This window comes from Rhinatrema bivittatum, chromosome 9 (assembly GCF_901001135.1).
Source record: "Rhinatrema bivittatum chromosome 9, aRhiBiv1.1, whole genome shotgun sequence".
NCBI lineage: Eukaryota > Metazoa > Chordata > Amphibia > Gymnophiona > Rhinatrematidae > Rhinatrema > Rhinatrema bivittatum.
The window spans coordinates 11,393,133-11,413,797 of NC_042623.1; the positions used below are offsets into that span (position 1 = coordinate 11,393,133).

Below are 20,665 nucleotides of genomic sequence, written 5' to 3' on the forward strand. Positions count from 1 at the left end.
CAATTCCCCCTCACGTCTTCTCCCTAATTTTTCATACCCGTTCCTACTACTACGGCACTCTATTTCTGTCTCAAGCACATTTAATTTTCATTACTATCTCCACTTGCAGCTGGGAATTAAGTGCTTCCTACTTTGTTTTCTTACATATTTAACCCAATAGCCAAGCCCCTCCCCATGTCTTACCACCAAGCTTTGCAATTATCCAAGCAGCTACCCAAACTACTGAGGGTGTATTCTGAAACATCTGGCCATCCCATGCTCATTGATATTAGTGTTGGAAACCACGGCTGTTCCATGTTGGCTATGCCAGTCTTCTTGGAATCCTGATGTAGCCCTGTTGCCCTTCTCTGCCTACAAGCTTGTATTTTCCCCCATTTGGTCCTCTAAAGTGTAATTTCTTTTTATCCGTTTCATCCCATCTGCCCTCATCACTGCAATGAGTCCATGCCAAGCATGGATGTCACATATGTAGTTGTTACTATCTGTGCAAGTAGTCTATTCCAGGGATCTACCAGCCTTCCAATGAAGATGTAACATACTGCTAAACAGCAGAAAAATGGTCCATCCAGTCTGCCCAGCATATTTCTTATGGTAGTAACTGTCACTCTGTACAGGTTACCCCCAAGCTTTATGTTAAGGACAGTAACAGTGAGAATCAGAACCAAGTAACTGCCAAACACATAACAAAATTACTTCTAACATTTTTTACAGGGTGAGCAGCTTTCCTGATAATTCAGACAATGCTGCTGCTTGAACGTGCTTTGGCTTTTGGACTTTGCAGTCCTGCGCTTTTTCCCTAATGTCTGTGTAATGTCAGTAACCCGGACCGTAAAAATCAGGGCCCAGAATTGGCTGCCGTCTAGCTTCAATTCCCCTTTTGTTTCACTCATCCAGCACCGTTTCAACCTTTCCAACTATGCTGTACCGCCCACGCACCCACAAATCACTCATCCCAATCATGATCTCCCCCACCACACAGTTCCTAGGTCTCACCCTATTCACTATCATCTTATTCAACGCTCAATCGCTCACTAACAAAACTCTTATACTAAATGACATACTACAGGACTCAACCCCAGACTTTTGCGCCATAACAGAAACTTGGCTCAAAGCCACAGATATAACCCTCATTAACCAACTTCCAACACAGTACAAATCCATCAACATCATATTCAAGACCATTAACCAACACACGCATCTCGATCTACAAATACCATTTAAAAAATACACTTCCACCAGACCCATCAGGGAATACTACAAAGAGTCACTCCAGATTCCAAAAGCCAAAACCTTCCAACATAAAGCCTTGAGTCTCAGAGCCTTCTCGTCAGCAGGTCCAGCGTTGTGGAACTCTATCCCTCCTGATTTGAGACAGGAGCCATGCGCTCTAACATTTAAGAAAAGACTTAAAACTTGGCTTTTTAAAAAAGCATTTCCAAGCCTTGAATAAAACCCTTACTCATCTTCATAAACTCGTTTGCAATAACTGGATCTAATCAAGAATCCACCTACCATAAACTTATACTCATCTTTACCTGCTGAGTATTATCATCTTTACCTGCTGAGTATTATCATTCCATTACCTTGCACTACTGTGTCTTATTTATTTATTCTCTTGGTTACATACTACCGTTCCATTTTTATCATATCTTTCCATGCACTACTATGTCTTATTTATCCCCTTGATCACTTATTTTACCGTCTCTTATTTATGTACCATCACATGTATCCACATAGGCTTATTTATTTACTCTACTATACTATTTTATTAATTGGAAGAAATGTATATATTGCATTGTTCAATTTTCCCCCTCTTCCAGCTCCAAGTTAATTTTCCCTGTTTTATTGTAACTTCCTCACACACTGTATTGATTCACTGTATTTAAAGTTTCACAGTTTATTGGGAATATTGTTTATTACGTTACGCCATGCTTTACACACATTGTTAATTGTAAACCGGGTTGATGTGATATCTGTCATGAAACTCGGTATAACAAAAATAATAAATAAATAATAAATAAATATGTATTTTTCTCATTCAAACTCCACTCCTCTAACAGACCAACTAGGGATATTCTCAAAGGCACTCTGAAATTTCCCCCCACTAAAGCCTCACGCCTCTCTACAACCAAAGACAGAGCCTTTTCGATAGCAGGCCCATCTATCTGGAATAGCATCCCATCAAATCTCAGACTGGAGCCCTGCCTTTTAACTTTTAGAAAAAGACTTAAAACCTGGCTCTTTCACCAAGCCTTCACCGATCCACCAGACAATCACTAGTTTGACCTTCACTCTTACCCGACCTGGCATTTACACTCACGAATGGACTCTGACTCTTCCAGGTTAAAGCACCTATTAAGCTTTGAACCGTACACTCGACGGTAACACTTTGTATTTTTCCTGCCTTATCTTCCTTCCAGCTTGTCGCAAGCTTCCAAGTTTCTCTTTCCCTGTTGATTGTAACTTTGACTTATTCCCTCCTATTGTTTAGCTCTCCTTTACTTGAATTGTTACTCCAGTTATTCCCCTGTTAAATGTAAACCGATCCGATATGGTTATTACTATGAAGGTCGGTATAAAAAACTGTTAAATAAATAAATAAAATAAATATTGCTTCCTGCAACGTCTAGCGAAAGTGACATTTGTCAAGGAAACAAATGTCACCTTCGCGTACTTTTTTTAAAGCCTGTTTACCATATCTCTGCCTTTAGCCAGCAAGCACAGTTTGTGTCTGACTTAGCGCCGGCTTTAGGCGGAGGGGAGCTTCTCCCATTCCCTCCCATATTCATGCGGCTCCCAAGCCACAGAGGGCACCCCCGGGGTTCAGGCCTCCCGAGGCTCAGACTGCAGGTGCGGGGGTGTCCAGCAAGCTCCTGCGGCAGCCCCGGTGCATCTCGCGGCCCGCTCTCACCTGCGGATAGTGAGTTTCTTGAAGAGCGGGTACCAGACGGAGAACTGGCAGCGCAGCACCTGCTCCTTCTTCATGCTGAGAGAACCCGCCCCGGAAGTCTCATCCCGGAAACCGCTCCGGCACTTCCGGCCCCGACTCCCCCCCCCCCGCTCCCGAGACCTGGCCGCTGGCAGAGAAGGCCGGATCTTCCAGGACCGGCACAGGAACCGGAACTCCGATTCCCCGGCAGGCTGAGGCGAGGGAAGGACCGGGGGCACGCTCTGCCCGGGCACTTCCGGTATGTGACGCCCAGGCGTGCGTTCCACGCCTCGCTCTGGCTCAGTCCCCCTCGCCCAGGAAAGCATGGAGTGGGCGGAGCCCTGAGATGTCCGCGCAGACGCTTCTCGCTCCGGAGCAGCCTTGGCACCTTCCTGCTCGAGCCGTGGTCTAGGGCGCTGTACCGGGATCCTGCGCAAGCTTTATTCCAGGGCGACCCGCGCTCCGAGGTGAATATCACGCCGCAGTCGCGTCTGAGAGCCAGTTCCTGCCCCCGGGAGCTTATGCGGGCGCCGATACTTCCCAGGCGTAAATCATGCACGGGAAGTGCTAGGAGCAAAATTCAAAAGAGGGGAAGACTCGGGCGCAATGTCAGAGGGGGAGGCAAAGATGCCCAGCTCAGTCGTGACGGGAAAGCCGGAGGCTGTGCAACGTCTGCCAGGCGGAATCTAAATGCAATGAGGAAATATTGGGCAGCCTGGATGGGCCTTGCGGTCCCCTCCTTTCTCCCGCTGCCCGCCCGTCTCCGCATTCCTCCCCTAGCAGAAATGGATTTCCCCAATAAGAAGAAACTCTGCGGCCGCCTCAGATTGCTGCCGATCGCTGGGTCGCAAAGGTTTGGGGCTTCTGCAATGAATTCCTGCAGCAGGCAGGGTCGACGGCTCTTTCAGCCCCGAGGCAGGGCTGAACGGGTGAAAGCTTTGCTGCAATTCTAGTTGTCAGATTTGTCTTTCCATAGCTATAAGTTCCCCCTCCACTAGGGCTTCTCGTTCGGGGGAGCAGTGGCTGTGGAGTAGTTTTTAGAGTGCGGGTTCTGGAGACAGAGAAGCTCCCGATGGGTCCCAGAAGGTGGTGGCTGAGTGCAGTTGCAGATACCTTTAATTCTCTTCCTTGGGCGTAGTCCGTCATCGCTCCTCGGATCAGCCCGGCTAGGTGCGGAGCCCCTGGGTACTGAGCACCTGTGTGCTTTGCACAGCCTTTCAAAGGGAATGCGTGCATCTGCTTTCCCTTCGGGCAGTTTTCCATGCAGATCCCTCCACCGGCATCCGCCTCTCTTATTTCCTCAACCTTTTATAAAGAGTTACAAAGTAAACCATAGGACGCATGCATCGCGTCACTGAAAAATGAGACGGAAAAAAGGAAAGCGCGAATTTGAATAAAAGTGTGGGGCTCCGCCTCCGCGCACTCTTCAGCGGGGCGGAATCTTTAGAAGGCCCGTTTTGACCTGAGAAATAACTTCTGAAAATTGTTCTTTAGATTCTTTCTTAAATTGGAATTAATAGTTTATGAGCATTAACTGCAGATATCGTAAAAACATTTTCCTTTGAACGTCCAAGCGACTGGAAATCTAAGGTGCTCTCAGTAAGCGTTGTTAGCAATTCCACCAGTATTGAAAGAAAGACGAGGAGACTGCTAGGGCATTTACATTATATGCATCAGGTATTGCGCTGGGATTTAGGTTAGAAGCTAGCTATTGAATCACTTGGTGCATTGATATCCATGGTGTAATTAGGATTAGGTCATGCTGACTGCGCTCTCACTTTAGCAGATGATTTTATGGGTTTTTTTAAAAATGCCTTGGCATTTATCTCAGGAGCTCAATCTCCAGCCATAACATTCAGTTTCTTTAATGTCTGTCTGCCTTACCATGTGAAAACACAAAGCAGATTGCAAAAAAATCAAAATGTAAGCAATAAATATGACTGCAAATAAACATAGGAAATATATTTATTTATTTAGCATTTTTTATATACCGTGGTAGAGCCGAGTAGCCTTCACTCCGGTTTACAGATTATAACAACATGTTACATAAAACTAATTGAAGACATTGAAGAGAAAACAACAATTAACAATCTGAGAACTGTCATGTCAAACATAAGAACAGGGCAAGATATCCCAAAGGATAAACACATTGAGCATAGCAGATAAGATGTACCAAAGGATATGTACATTAAATAGACTGAGTTCAAGTATAATGAAAAAATAGACTTAGATATCTGTAGGAAACAGGGAGATTAGACAGAGGGGGGAATAAATGACAAAATATGGGAAGCTGTGGGATTAAGTTTTGAGATTGTTGAGCAGGCTGTCAGTATGAGATTGGCAGAGGAGCCAGGCTTTTAGTTCTTTCTTAAAAGATTTTGGGTTTTCTTGGGAGGTGAGGAACTGAGGTAAGGAGTTCCATAGTTTTGGGCCGATGATAGAAATGGCTCTGTTTCTGGTGGACGAGAGTTTAGCATGAGGGAGTGATGGAATCACTAGCTGTAGTTTACTAGTTGATCTTGTTGTGCGTGGAGAGTACTGGATATGAATGATGTCATCAAGTGCGGTGTAGTCTGCTTTGTATATTGCTTTCTGTAAAGTTGAGAGGATCTTAAATTCGATTCTTTGTTCAATTGAGAGCCATTGTAATTGCTTGAGTACGGGTGAGATATGATCAAATTTTCTTTTACCCGTCAGGACTCTGGCAGCAGCATTCTGAAGAAGTTGCAAGGGTCTTAGGGATGATTTAGGTAAGCCAATTAGTAGAGAATTGCAATAGTCCAGACCAGAGAAGATTAGGGTTTGAAGGGCGGTTTTGAAATCATGGGGGTGAAGCAGAGGTTTAAGGTGTTTGATTACATGTAATTTGTGAAATCCTTCTTTTATTTTTGAAGAGATGTGTATTTTATAGTTTAGATCGCTATCAATCCAGAAGCCCAAGTCCTTAACGTTGTCTTTGAGTTGGATGGTGGTATTGTCAAATTGGAAAGGTGGGATAAGTTTTGGTCTGACATTATTTCTGGCGATTAGAATGCATTCGGTTTTGTTCATGTTTAAGCATAATTTATATATATATAAAACAATAATGATATAACATTAAAAAAACAGGAAACTTGACAATAAAATCAACAAGCAACCTAGCCAAATATCTGCTTATGTATCCAGTTTTAATCTTTTTCCTAAACAATAGAAATAGTGTTTATTGCACATACTGACTGACAAGCTGAGCAGGCCAATCATGCACACAGTTCTACACAAGCCAACATTCACTGTTTTGCCAAGTGTACATTTTTTAATTAATAGTATTCGGTGGCATCTTTGATGTGCCCAGATGCCTCCATGCTAAATCATGGGGTATATTGTCCTCCCACAGGGTCTACAGGAAGTATGAAAGGGGGGTGGGTTAGGTGACCTGCCGATGGTCCCACAATAAGAAGTGGGCAGGAACTCCTGCTCTCCTCACACGCTCAGCTCTTCTGTACAAGCTGTAACTAAATATTTGTGTATTAAGCTAAATGTGACCCCAGAAGGGCTCGTCTGTGTGTTCTCTTGAGTTAAATATTGTTATGCTGTGCTAATGGTATCCTGGACTTTGTGCAGGGTGAGCACAGAGCTTTGGAAATGGAAAAGGAGATGACCGCAGCTCCAGCCGAAGAGGCCATCGTGAAAGAGGAGGTACAGTAGCACCCGTTTCATGCTTCCGCTTACAGGGCCGAGAGACTGAACTTAGAAGCGCTTCAACTGTTTATTTAAACATTTATTGACCGCCTATCAACATTTTGAGGCGGTTTACAAGTGGTACGTCCACAATTACAGCACTAAAACGCACAACATTAAAAGCATGAAACATGACTCGCATATACACAATCCTCACGCCACCTAAGACCAAAAATCTCTTGCACTTGACCATTCCTAAGTCATATTAGCTTATCACAATGTTACCCTCCTATATTAAAAGCCTGTTGGGAGGGGAGAGGCCTTTTTCAGTTTCCTGAACTTTAATAGCCCAGTTCTGCTTTCCAAATACTGTGGTAGGGAAATCCAGACCAAAGGTCCTCTCTCGCGACTCATCTAGTCAAATTACTTTGAAAGCTGGAACATTTGTGAGCTTGATCTTAAGGTCCTTGTGGGTTGGTACAATTTCAGGGCAGAGTTGAAGACTAAGCCCATTGATCCCCTGAAAAGCCAAGAACATAACCTTGAATTTAAATCTCCAGATAATTGGTAACCAATGATACTTTTAACAAGTTAGACTTTTAAGTGCTGGGAGATTTGAGTTCCCGCCACAATTCAAACAGCGGGATTTTGAATACATTGAAGTGCCCAAATAGTGTAAAGAGGTAAACCCCTATATAGTGCATTACAATAATCCACGGTTGTCATTACCATAGAGCGTACAACTGTCTTCAACTCATTTTCATTTAGAAAAGGACACAGATGGTGAAGTATTTGTAATGCAGACTAAGGAGCTGATGCAATAACATGCAGCTTAAAACTGTGCTAAATTTCAGCTTAAAGTTTCTTTATGCACAAATTAAAACGTTTTTAAACTCCTGATGCAGTAAGCTAATGCTACGCTAAATCATCGAACGCACATTTTAAACTCCAGGGAGTGGGGAAGTATCTCAGCTGTGATCAGCTGTAGAATAGCATTACAGAGATCCTCCCAACCCATGGAGATCCAAATATATCTGAAACAAACCTTGCAGAGGAACAGGTAACAGCATTATACATTTGCCCTGGATAGAAGCAGCTTATGGCACTCATTGCATTAGGATATTAGAAAGACTCGTCACAGTCGTGCCATAATTCATGACGTTCCCTTACTGAAAAGCCCGATCCCTATATCTGTTGAGCAAGACGCACACGCGAAAGATATGTCCCTTTATCCACCTGTCCTACCCAGCCACTGGGAGAAAGGAAACGAAGGAGAACAGAGGAAAAAAAGACAGCAAGAAGGTGAACAGTGCAGACTCAACAACGCTAAGATCTCATACTTTGTGTTCCCTGGATTGTTTCTAAGCTTTGCCGTGGAGCCCTCCTTACATTCACCTTTAAATAGGTCCAGATCAGGAAGAAGGTGCCTTGACCATACTGGAAAAATAAATAATCCCTGCTAATAATTCCATGCACGACAAACTCCTGCTAGTGCATGTGGAAACACACACACAAACACACACACACACACACATATTATCAGGGTAGAGAGAATGCAGTGTGGGGATCAGGATCATTAGCTGCTACTCAGAGCCAGACCTTTCTGCAGCTCTCGGCCCAAATGCATGTTTTGTGCGCAAAAACTTGCTTTTTCTGAACATAAAATACCTAGCACCAAATTCTTGCTTCTGCCCAAGATTATAACTAGTGCTGGAAACTTTACTCCATCTCATTCCAGGATAACATTTCCAGCCTTAAGAGAATGTGAGTTAAACCAGTGCCTCTGTCTGCACTGGTTTAACTCGCATTCTAATAACTAATATGCTAAGCAGGATGCACAGTTTAACTATTACCCTTAAGAGAAACATGGGGGTAACCTGCACGGAGCGGCAGTTACTACCCTTAAGAGAAACATGGGGGTAACCTGCACGGAGCGGCAGTTACTACCCTTAACAGAAACATGGAGGTAACCTGCACGGAGCGGCAGTTACTACCCTTAAGAGAAACATGGGGGTAACCTGCACGGAGCGGCAGTTACTACCCTTAAGAGAAACATGGGGGAAACCTGCATGGAGCGGCAGTTACTACCCTTAAGAGAAACATGGGGGAAACCTGCATGGAGCGGCAGTTACTACCCTTAAGAGAAACATGGGGGTAACCTGCACGGAGCGGCAGTTACTACCCTTAAGAGAAACATGGGGGAAACCTGCATGGAGCGGCAGTTACTACCTTGGGAAGCTCGCTGGGCAGACTAGATGGACCATTTTGGTCTCTTTCTGCTGTCATTACTATGTTACTATGTTGAACATGCACATTTCTGGTGCACAGATCTCCATCCAAAATGCTTCCTTGTGGGTGAATAGCTGTAGAAGGAAGTGTCGTGTGCCATTAGAAAGGGCAGAGAGGTTGAGCTTCCTTCTTGGTCATGCTGCAGCCCCCATAAACCTTGGCAGGAGAACAGGGAACGTTTTATAGCAGAAATGTTGGTGCGAGTTTATCCAGGCTGGAAAAATTCTGCCCTTTCCTTGGTTCTTGGCAGCTGGCAGGGCCCCGAGTGGAAAGGCAGTGGTCCAGGACAGTCTGATGCCAGGTGATAATGGGTGGAAGGAGCGGGGAAAGCAGACATTTAAAAGAAAAAAAAAAAGTAGGAAAAACCCAAGCAAAATGAACCCCCAAAAATGTCTGAACAAAATAAGATGACAACAAGAGAAAACATGGCTTTCTTTCTGCTAAGGAGAAACATTTCCCTGGCTCCTACAAATATTTTGGCTAACACCTAATTTTATCAAATAATTTCCAGCCCTGTTCATAACCCCGTACATCCCCGGCGAACCTGCCGAACCCCGAGAGACAGAAGCTTAATTTCGTCTTTAAAAACTTCTCTGAGTTCAGTAGTTGAGCAGCATTGAAAGCTGCAAACAGATTAAACCGGAGGCAGCGTAAACCCCCTGTCGGCAGGGGTCTCGTACGGTGGGCTTATCCGCGTTGATCCGGAGGAGGCGGGCAGGCTGCGCTGGAGGTTTTTAAGGGCCTGCGCTGCCAGGAATGAGAGCGCGGGCTGAAAAATGCCCTTCAGCTGCTGAGTTTATTTGCTGAGTTCCTCTCCTCCCCCTGTCCTTATCCACCCGCACCGTTGCTTCTCTCCTCAGACCTGATTGGATTCTTCCTGAGCCTCTCCGCCATGGGACCACCATGCAGTTCGGTTTCCGCTCTTGTTCTGAGAAGTGGAGGGTCTAACCTACAGCATGGCTGAAAATTGTGTGTTTTATTCCATTAAGCAGCTGTTCTCTGAAACCTCTCCTGCTTTTGTCTTAGACAATCGTGGAAGGAAAGTGGGTGAAGCTGCAACAGACGACCTATGTGGATCCTACGGGAAAGACCAGGTAAGGTGCCGTCTCTTTCCGCAAGAGTCCTTTCTGGGGTTTGTGTTTCCAGGCTTTCATATACCTCACGATCAGAAGTACTGGCCAGAGCAATTTACAACATAAAAATAAACACAAAATCATAAAATAATCATCAGACACTACAATCATAAAAAAACAGTAAAAAGCACTTGTCAGCCACACTCTTGCTCTGAATTTATGGGGTATAGTCGGTGTTGTTATTACTGTGGCAGCCGACGCTTATTCTTGTGACTCTCTACTGACGCATAGGTTCATACTTCTACCTAGAAATAAAGAGCCCAATCAAATTAGTAGACAATAGTGGATTGGGTCTTTTATTTGCCTGAAAGGGCTTTCCTGGGCACTCAAGGCCTGCTGTACAGCAGCGTCAGGTGTTTGGAAATCTCACACTCTCACAGGATGTTTACATCCAGAGCTCTTCTTACACTTTTGTTCCTCTCTGGCCAGCGCACTGTGAAGACCTCAGCTCTGCTGCAGGCAGATTCTTCTCTGGATGCCTGAGAATCACGAAGAGGGATTTGTCCCCCTCTGCTCTCTGGCCCTCCACGGTCGGGGGCAGTTTCCTGCCTTGGTTGCTCGCCTCAGCGGGTTGTGACTGGGTTGAGGTTGGCCCTGCAGGCTCTCTTTGGCTGCTGCTGTGTGATAGGGCAGTGTATGGGGGGGTTCTGAGGTGACGAGAGAGAGGAGTCGCTCATTCCCTGTACGTACCCGGATCAGTCCAGACAGTGGGTTGAGCCTCCTGTCCAGCAGAGGGAGACAGAGAAAAACTGAAAGGGTATCCTATATCAGGACAGTGCTCACCCTGCGTCCCTTCAGTATTTCTCTGGCTCTGAGGTGACGAGAGAGAGGAGTCGCTCGTTCCCTGTACGTACCCGGATCAGTCCAGACAGTGGCTTGAGCCTCCTGTCCAGCAGAGGGAGACAGAGAAAAACTGAAAGGGTATCCTATATCAGGACAGTGCTCACCCTGCGTCCCTTCAGTATTTCTCTGGCTCTGAGGTAACGAGAGAGAGGAGTCGCTCGTTCCCTGTACGTACCCGGATCAGTCCAGACAGTGGCTTGAGCCTCCTGTCCAGCAGATGGAGACAGAGAAAAACTGAAAGGGTGTCCTATATCAGGACAGTGCTCACCCTGCGTCCCTTCAGTATTTCTCTGGCTCTGAGGTGGCGAGAGAGAGGAATTGCTCGTTACTGAGGATATTTTAATTCATTTTCTTTCTCCAGCTTGACAGGCTTTGTCACACCCGTCTTTTCCAGATCCTGGCCTTGCTGTGTGGGAAGGTTCAGAGTTTGGGAGAGTAGAGTCAGGGGGGGAGGGTGGGTGCCCTGTTTGGGGTCTGTTCTGTTCTTCGGGGGAGCCAGAATAGATCTGCGCTGCTGGCACCCGGATCCCAGAGTTGTTCTGATGGAAATTAAGCCCTGTGTGATGGACCCACAAAGGGGATGAATTAGCAGAAGTTTGAAAGTTGTGCGCAGTGGGAGCCGTTCATCAAGGCCACTGGTACTTCGGTTCGCCAGTTTCAACCTTGTGCTAATTCAGACCCTTATTTTCTCCATTCCCCGCAGTTCAGGAGGAGGGACGGGGAGGGGCTGGATTAGGGAGCAGAGTGGCTGCCGCTCTCTTCTCTGGGTGCTCCCTTCTGGCTGCCTGGAGGGGAGGGGCTGCTCTGCCTCTTAAACCAGAAATGAAATGCCGGAACTGTGTTCCGGGCTGTTCCCTGACAGATTAAGCCCTGGATGCTGTGGCAGGCGGTGATGTTTACTCTTTTTGTAAAAGACTTGTTTGATTTGTTTTCCTTTCTACTTGGAACAGAACCTGGGAGACGGTGAAGCGCACCACCAGAAACCAGGGCTGCCTGGCAGACGGTAGGTCATGGATCAGAAGAAACCACCTTGTGAGAGCTTGTGCATGTGATACGAATAGCGCTGGGGCGTTCACCGGCTTCAGGTCGGTGGCACGGGAAGCTCTGAAATAATAACTCCTGTAAAATCTCGCCAGATGCTTCACAGGATTATGGGGGTCCCTGCTCCCAAGAGCTTACACAAGCTTGGTTGGTGCATAGGAAGACAATGCAGTTTGCTGAAGTCACATACAGGCTAATGCAATATCACGCATCCAAACTGGGCACGTTTTCTTTTTTTAAACGCGTGCACATCCATCTCTCCCGGGTGCTCGATGCAATAGGCAAATGAGTTACCTCGCTGAAAGGGACGCGCGATGGATTATTTGTGCATCCCTAGCCCTCTGCCTGGCGTGTCCGGGAGAGTGGCTGGACATGCACAACAGCTCCACCCCCACTCTCCCCCCCGGCAGGGCCTTAGCGGTGAATAAATTATTTATTTATTTATTTATTTATGTAGCGTCTTTTTTTATACCGAAGTATAGCAGAGTGCCTTCACCCCGGTTTACATCGAAAAAACAATGTTAAGGGTCAGAACTCGGGATGCTGCTTTCTGTAGTTCCTCGTACTGTATCCACAGAAAGCAGGATCAGTTTTTTGTTGTTGTTGTGGTTCCTCCTATTTAGTATCGCGACAATACTAATAGAGCGTGGCAAGCTTTAACGCCTTGCCACGTTAAAATGGATGCCTTGGCTGCGCGGCAACCTTTAGCCTCATCTACGTGGAATTTGCATGTGATGAGCGCTATTAGCCATGCACTAATCCCCTTATTGCATTGTGTGTGCAGCGGCGCACTGACCCGAGTGCCCGCTATTGCATTGGCCTGTATTTGAGTGATGAATGGGGGTCTCCAGTTCTCTTAGCTCCCTGCTTGGATCTCTGTACTACATTTCCGGCTCTGGGCTATGTTAAGTCATTTTCCACCAGTTGGGTCATGTGTACCACTTATCTCCCTTTGTAGAACAGCTTTCAGGACCCTGCCTGCTCTTGCTATTGTCTGCAATGCCAGACCCGACACACACAATTTATCAAAGTACTCTGCTTTTGCTGGTATTTAGAAACATGTCAGAAAACGGCAGGCAGGTTTGAGAACTTTATGTGAACCTGGCAGGAAAAGTTAGCAATGCCCGATGTAATAAATCCTGTGCGGAAGATTTGGGCCAAAGGCTCGTTGACCTGTCTTTTTTCTGGGGTGTTTTCATGGCGTGCGTTCTGATTCTGGCAGGTGTGGCAGTGATCCCCGTGCTGCAGAGGACCCTTCACTATGAGTGCATCGTGCTGGTGAAGCAGTTCAGGCCTCCCATGGGATGCTATTGCCTGGAATTTCCTGCAGGTACGTACGAGGCGCTATTGAATCCACTGGCGTCTGACTGAATCATAAGACGACTTCTTCCCTTGTCTTCCCGGGCAGGGGCAGCTCTTGCCGTCAGGTGCTGGGGGTGACCTGCACGGGCTCTGCTGACAGACCTCGCTGTGCATTAAGCTTGCTCGCCTTGCAGTAGGCTTGTGCGCCTTGTAGGCTGGCCATTGACGCGCTTGTAACGTTGGATACTGGGTTCCAGGGGCAGTTTCCCTTCTCTCTCCGGACGCCCGAGGAACTGAAGTGGTTTCGCTGCTGCCGTTTCTCTTCGTGGCAGCTGAGGCTGTAATTTGAGGGGACCCCCTTGGGCTGGCCTCCTCAGCCGGTGCTCACAGGCTCCTTTCTTTGTGTTTCCACCCTTGCGGCCAGCCTCCACGTCGCTTCGTCATGAGAATGGGACGCACAAGGGGCAATCAAAATTTAAGCACTTTCATTTCTCAGACATTATAAATACAAATGGCAGGGGAATCTGATTTTGTTGTAACTGCCTGCTGGGCTTATCGCATTCCTTTGCTGTGTTAAGTTGATAGCAGAAGGAAAGGAACTTGAAATGTTGCTGCTTTTTTTTTTTGCTTTAAACAATTCCACTGAAGGCTTGATAGATGGAAACGAGACTCCGGAGAGCGCTGCCTTACGGGAGCTGGAGGAAGAGACTGGATACAAGGGGGAGGTTGCAGAGTGCTCGCCAGGTTAGTGTTACCTCCGTGTAGGATGAGCAGGATGTCTCTGAATAAATGTGATAACGGACTGAAAGGTAGAAATCCTTGGGAGCTCAACGAGAGAAGGAATGGGACTCTTCACATTATTTTGTGTTTATCTGAGATCCTGAGGACTTACAGATTAATTTGCAATCCCAGGAAGTCTCAGCCCGCTGGAACCGTCCCTTTTCCAAAGCTGCCCACCATCTCTCCTCCTCAGGCCTTGGCTGCCACTACTCTCCCCTATACCGTCACTGTTAGCTCTGCCTTGACTAAATCAGCTCAGGCAGCTTTATAGAATAAAGATTTGTTTTTTTTCCATAGACACAGAATGGGGGAAAAGTTCAGTCCGCCCACACTGTCTGTCCCTCTCCCACGTAGGCAAGAGGGTAGTACAGAACAACTTGAGCAAGTGAGGGCTTGACGTCGCTGCTGCTCCTTCTCCCCATGATTCCACCTGATTGTAAGTTATTACTGGGCAGCACCTAACTGCACAGCAGCAGTCTATAAACCGCCTTCAAATTGCTGGAGAAGTCAAACAAAACTATATTTCCTCCTACCGGACAAATTTGAATTTGTCATATGCTGAAAAAATATCCATACTTTTTGCACTGATTCTGAGTGGCAGGCTGCGACAGGCGTGAGCTCGCGCCGCGCGCTGACTGTGACTGGCAGGCTGACATTTTGATACGCAGAGCTCTGCTTTGCTGCTCTCTCACGGTGCCGGAAGCAATAATCCTTTTTTGTAATTATAAGAAGGGTTTGTGGTGAGCAGTTAGTGTGCTAACCATTATTTATAAAGGCAGAGAGTCTGATGCAATGCGTTGCTTTCCAGTTGCGTGCCTGGATCCTGGTTTGTCAAACTGTACAACATACATAGTCACCGCAAACATTAACGGAGATGATTTCGCCAATGTGAGACCCAAACCCAAGCTTGGTAAGAAAAAAAAAGCAAAGTTAACCCTCCTTCCTCCAAAAGGGGTGTTAAAAAAAAAAAAAAAATGCTGGCGGGAGGGAGAGAGGTCATGGGTCCCTCTCCTGGAGATCAGCAGAGCAGCTACTGCTCTCCCCCATGATGGGAACCGCAGATTGCAGGCTGCGTTCATAAACTCCTAAACCTTCAGAATGAAATCAGCTAGAACCAAGCAAGCAATCTTACTGCCACGAACAGCCCTTTGAGTAAGAGCTGCTTTGTACAAGGGCTGCTTCAATTCTTGCTTGGCCTGCACACTGCTTTCTCCATATTATGTGACTGGGAAATGGCATATGTAGTGCTTCTTTTTTCCCCCCAGATGTGTGAGCTTATGAAAATATACTTTTTAGTACTGCCATATAATCGTTTGAAAAGTTGCAGTGTCGCTTGGGGGTTGTAATGCTTCCTGACTGGTAGGATTTTAATGTATAATTTGTTTGTGTGAATGTTCTTGGTTCATCAACTATCAGTACGAAGTAGAGCTATGATTCAGTTAGTCATTAAAGTATTTCTCTCGCTTTAAAAAAAAAAAGTGGCAGGAATCTAAATGGAGACGTTTCCTTTCCATTAGACCTGCTACACCAGTCCATCCCATGGAGACGTTTCCTTTCCATTAGCCCTGCTACACCAGTCCATCCCATGGAGACGTTTCCTTTCCATTAGACCTGCTACACCAGTCCATCCCATGGAGACGTTTCCTTTCCATTAGACCTGCTACACCAGTCCATCCCATGGAGACGTTTCCTTTCCATTAGCCCTGCTACACCAGTCCATCCCATGGAGACGTTTCCTTTCCATTAGCCCTGCTACACCAGTCCATCCCATGGAGACGTTTCCTTTCCATTAGCCCTGCTACACCAGTCCATCCCATGGAGACGTTTCCTTTCCATTAGCCCTGCTACACCAGTCCATCCCATGGAGACGTTTCCTTTCCATTAGCCCTGCTACACCAGTCCATCCCATGGAGACGTTTCCTTTCCATTAGCCCTGCTACACCAGTCCATCCCATGGAGACGTTTCCTTTCCATTAGCCCTGCTACACCAGTCCATCCCATGGAGACGTTTCCTTTCCATTAGCCCTGCTACACCAGTCCAGCTATGACAAAAGTGGGAAGTCCAAAGCTTCATCTACCCGGGTAGGAGGAAGCAAGGCCTACACTGTAAGCCATATTCTCCTGTGCCAGCATGTCCAGCAGACAATGCTTTACGAAAGTATGCGGAGAAGACAAGTGGCCACCCTGGAAATATTGGCTGGAGCAACTGCATGTCAAATTGACTACCCAAGTCTTCCAAAACTGAACGACTCGAGTGGTGCGCTGTGCCTCCCTGTCAGAAGGCGCTCGTATTAACCAATTGTCGAGATACCGGTGGACAGTAATCTCCTCACAGTGGAGGGCCACTGCTATTATGACCATCACCTTGATAAAAGGATGTGGGGCGGTCACCAGACCGCACAGTAATGCTCGGAATTGGAAATGCTGTTGCGCGCACAAAACCATAGATACCTCTGATCCCCGTCCTGAATGGGGATATGCAGGTAGGCTTCTGACAGGTCCAATGATCACCTCCACCTGGCGAATTGTGGCAAACGTGGACCACAGCATTTCCATGCAAAAACGTGGCATCCACAGACTGCGATTCATGCCCTTGAGATCCAGGATGGGATTAAAGGAACAGTCCTCCTTGGGCACCTTGCAATAAATGGAACAGTGGCTGTGATACTGCTCCGATGGGGCAACAGTAGCACTGCCCGCAAAAGCTGCAGCTTCAGCAACATCTCGTGGACAACCTGTTGCTTGGCCAGAATGGAACAAGAAGATACCATAAAGATGTCTCGTATGGAACAATGTAGGCCCAGAGCATAACCTGACCGAACGGTCTCCAACACCCTTGGTCTGATGCTATGTGGGTGCGCTCCCTGAAGAGCCCCCGCAGAGGAGGCCCTGCCGGTCCTCACAGAGGAGTCTGCATCAGCCCTATTTCTTCTGGCCCCACAAAGGATCTGACCCCACCGCTTCTCGTATCTGAAAAGGCAACGGAGGAGGCACCAAAGAATTGCCTGGCCGGCAGATTCTGTCTTAAGGCACAAAATTGCTGCTCCCGACCTCTGACGGCTCTATAAAGAGCAGCCCTTGTCCCTCCGGCTTAGAATCTCCGAGGTTCTTCAGCCGCTGGTCCCGATAACCCCCGAACAGCAGTTGCTCCTTAAAAGGTAACTTCCCCAAGCAAGTTTTAGATCAAGTCAGCTGCCCAATTACGTAGCCACAGGAGTCCATGCACCATGACTGCCAGGGCCAGCAAAAAGGCTGTGATGGACTCCATTCTGGCCACCTCTTCACTCTGAGCGACGTGTCCCCCTCCACGGGAAACGTGGCGCGCCTGGTTACAGCCTAGATCAGGTCGTCCACAACCGGAACCTGGGAAAAACCTCTGCGCACAGCTGGTGGTAATGGATTCAGTCATTGCAGGAGGTTAACTCCCCTCGGGCCTGACTCGGGAGACTTCCACTTGGCCAACAAACACATCTCTACCTCCGGCAGAGCGGGAAAGTGACGGTGGTCTTTCGCTTCCCCTTAATTGAATCCCACAGCAGACGTCCTGAGGCTTGGACTCTTCCAGTCTGAGACAAATCACCTGCTCGGTCAGGTAGCCCATCTCGTCCTGGTGAAAGGGGGGACCTCCCCTTCCTCCATGGTTGCCGAACTGTTGGCATCCCTTGGATCCTCCCACGAGGGCCCTGGCGTGTCGATAGCTGGCTGCGCATTCTTTGCTGGAGAGAAGGACCCGGCGAGGAGTCTCCTGTCGCCTTTGTGGAAACACCGTATGGCACCGTCCCTGGCCTGGTGGAGAACATGGAAAAATAGCCCCTGGAGCCTGGTGTAGAACCAGGGGCATTTTCCATAGGGGACCCCTGCAGGCACCGACACGGGAGCCAAATCAACCTCTCTCCCGCCCCCGCCGATATCCAGGCCCAATCACGAGGGTGAATCCAAGGTGTCCGCCCACTCTGGAGCCCTCGTGGTTGGACTGACTGGGTGTCTGGGCCCTGCAGAGTTGGCGTGCCAGAAAAGCTGGTAGGTAGTGAAGAGGGCGATAGTCCCTCATGCAAGCAGTAACCTGGCTTCTCCCTCACTCGGGAACAGGCAGGCAGATGGGGGGGGGGGATATCTTTCCACCGTGGCTCGGAGACCCCCCCACACACACACACACACACACAGGCCTGGCAGCGGCGGAAACCACGAGTCTGCTCGTCTGTCCCGCTGTGCGGCTCCGACTCCGGCCCCTCGTACTGCGCATCCCTCCCTAAGGTTGTCGGTCGCGCTCACCCCAGCAGTTGCCGTCGTCTCCTGCCTGTGCTTGAAGATTTGCCACTCTCGCTACGCCGGCTCCCCGTTTCTCACTTGTTTTTTACGCAGCAGGAGGGGTAGGCGGGAGGATGGCCCAGAGCAGAGGAGCAAATAACTCAAAGTAGACAACGGAAACCAGAAAAAAAAAAAGCTCGGGAGCAGGAAACCTCCTCTCAGAGAAAGAGAGGGAATATGGAAACGTATCTGTGAAGCGGGCTTGAGACCCTGGCTTCCCTCGCATTTTTTTATTTTATTTTTTTTTCAAATTTTTTTACTGCTCCTGAGTCCAGCTCAGCCCAACATCCCCCCCGCCAGGGGCTGGGAGCCGGTCAATGAGGCTCGCACTGCTGGCGGAAAACCAGTGGCCTGGCCCTGGGGTCTGATCAAAGATCCATCATTGAGCTGCTCCACCATCCTGGTCCTAACATCCCCCGGAGGCAGAAAGTACGGGCTTCCTGCTGCCAGCACACCTGGGATGTCACGGAGGAGAACAGCGCTGTCTGCCTCCATCTGCTGGTAGGAAGAAACAGCCCCCACCTGGCAAGGGTGGTGTAGCAGGGCGAGATTAAAAAAAAAAAACCCCCCAAACCTTTTTTAAAACGTTTTCCAGCAGCACAGCTGGCCTTGGTCTTGCTTGCAGCCTGTTTTGCAGTCTCTTGGCAGGACCAGGCTTCTGGGACAGGGCTCTGCGGCCAGGTTTCGGGAGAGAAATACTTTAATGCTGACGGCTAAAAATATCCTGTAGGTGGTGTGATAAAGCAAGAGAGGGCAGTGTGTTTCAGGTGCATCCTGTGGGGGGGGATAGAACTATATATATATATATAGAGAGAGAGAGAGAGGAGAGTTGTACATAGGGATGTAACCTCTCTCTCCTCGCTAGCACAGCCGAGGGCTTTATTTACACTTTTTTTTTCTCTCTCCCCCATTCTTCAGCTGACGGAGGTACGTTATTCACTTTACTTCGCTCTGGCTGGATACGGTTAAGTAAGCTTGTGGTATCTGCCAACATTTCTCCAAAGATGTAAAACTGGCTGATTTTTAACTTTTTTTTCTCTTTTTGTGTCTGTGCGTGCAGAATTTGTGGAGGTGATACTGTTGCCAAGAAATGAACTGCGCAAGAGAATTGAAGGTAAAAGAGCCGTCTTTAGCCTTCCCTGCCGAGTGTCGGCAGTCTGCATTCCCGTGGGACCCTGCCCGCTTAGACCCTGACAGAGAGAGAGAGCGCTTCCTTCCCTGAAGGCTTGGGAAAAACGCACGCTGCTCGCAAACTTGGAGTGCTTTTATTTAGCCCTGATCTTCCTTGATTCTTATTTGTGGGGGGGGGGGGGGGGTGTCTTCCAATACTGTGCCACTAGATCTCACGGCCTGGCGATTTCCTCATATTGAGTTGCAGTGCCATAAACTTTACTATACAACTATCCCATTTATTTTAAGCCCCCGCTCCCCTCTAGCCAAGTCATGGCAGAGACCCTCCCGGGCCAGTGCCTGCAGGCAGCCGCTCCCTCCTGAGCTCAGCATGCATGTATGGCGTCTAACGAGCAGGGCTTTGCTATTGGGCAGTGGCTGGGATACTGCCACGGCCACCACCCACGGTTCTAGCAAGTACAGCCGGGCTCTGGAATCGAAGCCAGATTATGCTGCAGCTGCCCCTTAGGTCCTAGGTCACTTCTGCACTTTTTTTTTTTTATAGTCAGCTTGACCACACTGAACATGCTTTTCTTGCAACTTATAAAAGGTCCAATTCAGAACTTGTACTATAAAAGCCCAAAGTCCTGCACGGCACCCAGATAAAAGGACTGAACAGGGCCTGGTCTGTTGCAAGGAGAAATAGGCAAGACCCTGTTCATAACCAGATCAGTCCAGACTCCTGGGTTTTGCCTCCCTTCCAGCAGAGGGAGACAGAGGTTTACTGACACTGCCATATAACCTAGTGTACCAGCTGCAATCCCTTAGTATTTCTCTGTCTCCAGCAGATGGAGGAAGTGTAAAATCTGCAGTTCTGTACCTATTAAAAAAAAAAAAAAAGAGAGAAATTGGCCAATTTAGAGCATTTCCTCCCAGGAGATTGGCAGGTCCTGGTGTGGGGTCTTCTGGTTTGAGGTGGACGAGCAGGGGGTTGGGGACCCTTGGTGCTCAGTCTTTACACGCCGCAGGCTGTGCGGTTGCCAATGCACCGCGTGTGAGGAGATATGCGTGCGTCTTTCGCGTTCCTGGTGCCTCTCTGGGGGAAGAGGGCGCTTCGGGAATGACCGCAGCGGCTGGAACTTGGCAGTGTGGACCTGGGAGGTCTTTTGCTGTATCGGGGGAAGCGGTCGAACTGTTCCCAGTTAGCGCGGGAACGGCAGCCATTTTGAAATCCTTGGCTGCTATAGAGTCTGCTGCAGGGGGAGGTGAGCTC

The 20,665-nt window shown here is 48.0% G+C and overlaps 2 protein-coding genes across 4 annotated transcripts in view; one reads left to right on the forward strand and one right to left on the reverse strand.

Annotated features, from left to right (window-relative positions):
• The window catches only part of CDC123 (cell division cycle 123), a 79,570-nt gene extending 76,300 nt beyond the window's left edge, over positions 1-3,270 (reverse strand). Inside the window, exon 1 of one of the 2 annotated variants that reach the window (XM_029615248.1) lies at positions 2,912-3,270. In XM_029615248.1, the coding sequence (XP_029471108.1) occupies positions 2,912-3,255 (344 nt within the window). In that variant the 5' untranslated portion in view covers positions 3,256-3,270. The remainder of the gene's footprint in view (positions 1-2,911) is intronic. The other variant, XM_029615247.1, reaches the window with a different exon arrangement.
• Positions 3,062-20,665, forward strand: part of NUDT5 (nudix hydrolase 5) — a 29,737-nt gene continuing 12,133 nt past the window's right edge. Inside the window, exons 1-9 of one of the 2 annotated variants that reach the window (XM_029615251.1) lie at positions 3,062-3,188; positions 6,530-6,604; positions 9,902-9,969; positions 11,802-11,854; positions 13,115-13,222; positions 13,843-13,938; positions 14,783-14,884; positions 19,201-19,209; positions 19,343-19,396. In XM_029615251.1, the coding sequence (XP_029471111.1) occupies positions 6,551-6,604; positions 9,902-9,969; positions 11,802-11,854; positions 13,115-13,222; positions 13,843-13,938; positions 14,783-14,884; positions 19,201-19,209; positions 19,343-19,396 (544 nt within the window). In that variant the 5' untranslated portion in view covers positions 3,062-3,188; positions 6,530-6,550. Of the gene's footprint in view, positions 3,189-3,268; positions 3,397-6,529; positions 6,605-9,901; positions 9,970-11,801; positions 11,855-13,114; positions 13,223-13,842; positions 13,939-14,782; positions 14,885-19,200; positions 19,210-19,342; positions 19,397-20,665 lie in introns of those variants that run through there. The other variant, XM_029615249.1, reaches the window with a different exon arrangement.